Source organism: Pundamilia nyererei, unplaced genomic scaffold (assembly GCF_000239375.1).
Source record: "Pundamilia nyererei isolate P.nyererei 1_Seehausen unplaced genomic scaffold, PunNye1.0 scaffold01991, whole genome shotgun sequence".
Taxonomy (NCBI): domain Eukaryota; kingdom Metazoa; phylum Chordata; class Actinopteri; order Cichliformes; family Cichlidae; genus Pundamilia; species Pundamilia nyererei.
Window position 1 is genome coordinate 2543 of NW_005189392.1, and position 4928 is coordinate 7470.

At 39.3% G+C, this 4928-nt stretch overlaps 1 protein-coding gene across 1 annotated transcript; it reads right to left on the bottom strand.

Moving 5' to 3' along the window:
* Window positions 1-622: 622 nt before the first annotated feature.
* Window positions 623-4867, bottom strand: LOC102197580 (zinc finger protein 665-like). The gene is made up of 5 exons (XM_013908172.1): window positions 4801-4867; window positions 4287-4471; window positions 3736-3930; window positions 2307-2368; window positions 623-1057 (listed from the first exon to the last, which is right to left on the bottom strand). The coding sequence occupies exons 3-5, from the start codon at window positions 3746-3748 to the stop codon at window positions 665-667; spliced, it is 468 nt and encodes a 155-aa protein (XP_013763626.1). The 5' UTR covers window positions 3749-3930; window positions 4287-4471; window positions 4801-4867; the 3' UTR covers window positions 623-664.
* Between the last annotated feature and the right edge of the window lie 61 nt (window positions 4868-4928).

Below are 4928 nucleotides of genomic sequence, written 5' to 3' on the forward strand. Positions count from 1 at the left end.
ATCACGTCTGCAGCATCTGGAAAGAGTTATGAGAGAGCAAAACACATTGCAATGCTGTAATTATTTCTTTTTTTGTTGATTTTACCCATTATTTGAGGTCACTGAAGTTTGATGTTAATAGTTTGGAAATCTAGCTTTTGGCAGTTACGTTTATGTGGTTATGATGTATTTTGTATTCTGTTCGAGCAACTGGTTTAAATTCTTTGAACAAACCAGATTTGGTTAAATACACCCTCTCTAAGCGCTGAAACATTTCTCTGTCAATGGCTTTTATTTGAAAATGAAATTAGAATTAGAACATTTTAATATGCTTGGATAAGACTTTAATAGTTTTGTGAAATATTTTAACAAACATTTGTGGAAATGCTCATTTAGGTTCGGGGGATGCGTCTACATGTATTCTTGTGACGTTTGAAAGTGGATGAGTGCCTGAAATGCCTCCTACACTTTTGACAGATGTACGGCTTCTCTCAAGTGTGGATTCGCTGATGACGCTTCAGATGTGATGACTGACTGAATCCCTTGTCGCACTCATCACAATAGTACGGCTTCTCTCAAGTGTGGATACGCTTATGCCTCTTCAGATGTGATGACACACTGAAACCCTTCCCACACTGATCACAGGAGTGGGGCTTGTCTTCAGTGTGGTTATGCTGATGTACCTTCAGACTACAGTATATAGATGACTGAAGCTCTTTCCACATTCATTGCAGGCATAGGGCTTTTCTACCGTGTGGATACGCTGATTGACCGTCAGACTTGATGACTGACTGAAGCTTTTTCCACACTCATTGCAGGCATAGGGCTGTTCCCCAGTGTGGATACGCTGATGAATTTTCAGGTCTGATGATTGACTGAAGCGCTTGTCACACTCATTGCAGGAGTAGGGTTTTTCCGTAGTGTGGATACGCTGGTGACGCTTCAAATGTGATAAACTCCTGAATCTTTTCCCACACTGGTCAAAGAGGCAGACTTTGCCTCCATGTTGGCTGGGAAGATCAAGCTGTTCTTCATAAAAATCTACCCCAACCTCCTCATGAAGTCTGTCTGGGTTGTTCTGGTTTTAAAGAGAAAGAAGAAAGAGACAGAGTGATGTCAGGGTTCCTGGGTCGGTGACCCAGTGTTTTCACTGTTTCAATGTTTTGTTCATGTTCAGTTTATTTTGCCACTTCTCACTTCCTGCTTTTCCCGTGTCAGCTCGTCTCGTGTCATTAGCCAGATTATGTTCAGCTGTGTACTCACCGGTCTCTCATTATCATCCTCATCAGTCTGTGTATTTAAGCCCTCTGTTTCTACTCGTTCACTGTCGTGTCATTGATGTTGATGTGATGTTGTCCTGCCCGTGTGTTCCCTCAGTTCAGTCAGCCATTCAGTTGTCCAGCCAGTCAGTGTCCGTTCACCCTCTGTTCATCCACTCCTTATAATAAACCCTCACCAGTGTTCACCTACCTGCGAGTCCTGCGTTTGGGTTCCTTCTTCCTCGCCTCCACACAACGCCTGACAAGTGACAACAATCTAAAACATTGTCACGTCTGCTGAGGCAGACGGTGTGGAGATGAGAAAGTGTGGACACAAATGCAGGAAACGGAGATGGAGTGAGAAGATAAAATAAAATCAAGCTTTTATTTTGGGCTGCACAAAACACTACAAAACAAAGGGCAAAGGGAGATTGAGATAAACTAGCAAAACCCTAAATTGGGGAATGCTTTGGTAGACATAATTAGTGTATGAATTCTAGAGTAACGGCTGATAAAGAAAATGTTTTCGGCTTTAACTCTAATGTTTTCCTCCTTGGCAAATTTCATTCAAGTCTATTACTCTCTATCACACATGAGTACACTAGCATGTGTTCTTCTAGTGTCAGCAGGTTATAACATAAAAAAAGTAATGGTTGGACTGGAAACAAAAGCCAGAAATGTAAAGTCAAAGAAAACAGAGCATGTCACAAAGCCTCAAATACGGATGTCAGCATATGTAGACGTAATCTCTGTGAGCTCAGCAGCCATTTTGGAACAAGTTCAGGCAGTTATTTCACAGCTTTGACTTAAATAAGTTGTGAGAGAGACATAACTACATTTAGATGATGACTAGGACATAAAAACTGCTTGTATTAAATCATTAAATCTGATTGAAATCAGTCAAACCTTATGAATACCAAAACAAAGACTACATTAATCTAAATATTTTAGTTTGCTATGTATGCTTGTTTTCCCCTGCCAGCCAATAAAGCTGTGATTTTGAGTTCATCCCTCGAGTCTGAGTGCCTGCATTTTGGGTCCAGCTCCTGCCTGGTTAAAGGGACTTACCTTTGCCAGTGTCAGCATTTGCTGCTGGTTCTCATCGTCCACAAACTCCTCCATCGGTGAATCTGCTCTGACAAACATAAAGATAACAAGTTAGAGTAAATGATTCAATTACTGCCATAAAAAAACACCGATGTTAAGGCTTATCACTCAGGTACAACAAATATTTGTAAGAAGAAATATTTGTGAGTAGCAACAAGAAAGATAATCCAGATAGATACTTCAAATTTACAGACATTTCATCTTAAGGCTGTGCAGTTTTTAAAGAAAAACTGGATGTGAAATATTAATTCAATTTAAATTAAAGTAAGGAGAAGTGCAAAACACTCTGAATGTCCTTTGATTTACTTAATTACTATGCACTTAATATATACATATTGTTAAAATTTTGGGTATAATGGTTGTATTGATGTATATCAAGTTGAAATGCTCCCAAAAATGGCACCACAGCATGTAAAAATATAATATAAGTTCTGGCGGACTTGGTTCTATGGTAGGTCTTAAAGGGTTAAGACATCACATATTTTCAAAAGCGCTCCAATGTTTTCGGAGACGTCTGTTACCCACCAGCTCAATAGCTGCCGTCGTTCAAGGCACACTAGCGCCGTTGAGAACACCGGACTCCGGCAAATTGTTTTGAAACCCACCGCCGTCTTTCGCTACTCAGGTTAAACATGATATATAAGTCACTTAGATAACTTAAAAATTATTTTGTTTGGCTTTTTTTTAGTATTTTATTTGTTCCTGAGTAAATCTGTTTGGCTGAGATTAAAGTTTTTACACAGCAGAATAAATGTCAAGCAGACAGCTGATTATCAAAAGTGTGAGATGCTCGAGAATATACTCCGATGTATTTTAGATAGCAAGGAGCAGACGGCTGAGTTTATTAAACTTCACCAAAAAAATCTGCAAATTTCAATAAAAGTTTAATAAACTATCATCTTGTCTTTATTTTTAGCTAGCGCATACCTTAAACATTTAAAGCTGTAAGCTAATGATGGTTATATAAGAGCAGATGCTGCTGGTGCAATAAGCTGTACGTTTTACATCCAATGGATGATGATCTGATTAGTTGACTAATCAAAAAAATAATCGATGACTAGTCAACTATCAAAATAATCGTTTTCGGCAGCCCTAACTGACATCTTGGATCAGTGTATTTTTCTTCATATTCATTTGCTCCTGTTTCATTTTTAGCCTTGTACTAGCCAGCTCGCTTCGCTTAAAGTGCTCCACTAGCTGCACCTAGTGCTCTGATGGTGGTTTCTTTGAGAGCAGTATTGACTATGAGCTGGAGTGTGTGTCCAGCACAGCGGATAGAGGCCCATCCATGTTTTTCTTCAAGCAGTCGCATTGCTGCCACCATATTGGAACCACTGTCATGTACTACTGCTTTTATTTTGGCAGGCAAGATTCCAAACTTTGTTAGCACCTCTTCCATCCATGTCACTATATTGGCACCAGTATGCCTCTTCTCAAGAGGCATGGTGTAAAGGATGAAGCTCTTCATCTTCCAATCTTCACTCAGGAAATGGCAAGACACACCAAGGTAGGCCTCTGCATGGCTGGTCCAGATATCAGCAGTCAGGGTGAAAAAACCTTTGACACCACCAAGGGTCTGCTTTACCTAAAGATATGAGATGATTTGGAACAATAGTAAGCATTAGGGAAATATATTACAGTATATTTTTTCATTATTAATAATGCTTGTCAGTTTATGCATCAAGATTTAAATTTACCAATTGAATAATTCAGTTACATCAAATACAGTTACGCATGTTAAACAATAAACATTCAACATATCATTAAAAAACAAAACAAAAAAAACTTTCCACTACTGTACATGCTTTAACCAAGATGAATTTATTGGTTGCTCAGTCAGCAAGCTCTTAATATTATTTCATCATGAAATGTATTAAATTCTAATACAAATGGCTATTTTGTGTTTGTGGTGTGAGAGAGTGGAGAGAAAGAGAGACCAACCTTCTTAAAGGTAGCATCATATTTCTTTTCCATCAATTTGGTGAAGTGGGATCGGCCTGGTAGGTAGTTATCGTGGTAATCTGGGTTGAACTGCTTGATCATCTCTTTGAAGCCTTGATCATCAACCATAGACAGGAGTCTCATGTCCGTCACCAACATGTTCAAGATTGATTCAGTCAGGACATCTGCTTGCAGAGGTTTACATGTTGTTGGCTTGGTGAAACACTCGTCCATTAAAGACGAACATATTTTTTTAGCAGTCCTGTGATGTAACGTTTAGTAATAATAAGTACTGCTCTCAGCGTTAATCTCGTCAATACGACGTTAACGCGGCAAATCCCAGTTAGCTCGGTAATGCTGTGCGAGGGCTGCACGGGGCTCACTAACGGGGATTTGCCGCAATAATGCAATTATGGCGTTAACGTCATATTAATGAGATTAACGCTGACAGCACTAATAATAAGTAGCTCGCTGTTTACGCTAATGTTAGCAGCTAACTAGCCAATTAGCTTACCGAGACGACTGTACCACGACGTGCTTCCTTTTTTTTTTTTTTTTTCGCCTGTCCCGTTTGGCTCTTTTGCCATCAGAATTATTGTCTAAAGGCAAAGAAAGATGCCCAACGGATTTACTTTACCAAAT

Excerpts from the sequence above, each read along its gene's own strand:
- LOC102197580 (XM_013908172.1), bottom strand. Across the intron at positions 1,058-2,306 it reads AAATGCTGACACTGGCAAAG|AACAACCCAGACAGACTTCA; the intron begins GTAAGTCCCTTT and ends CTTTAAAACCAG.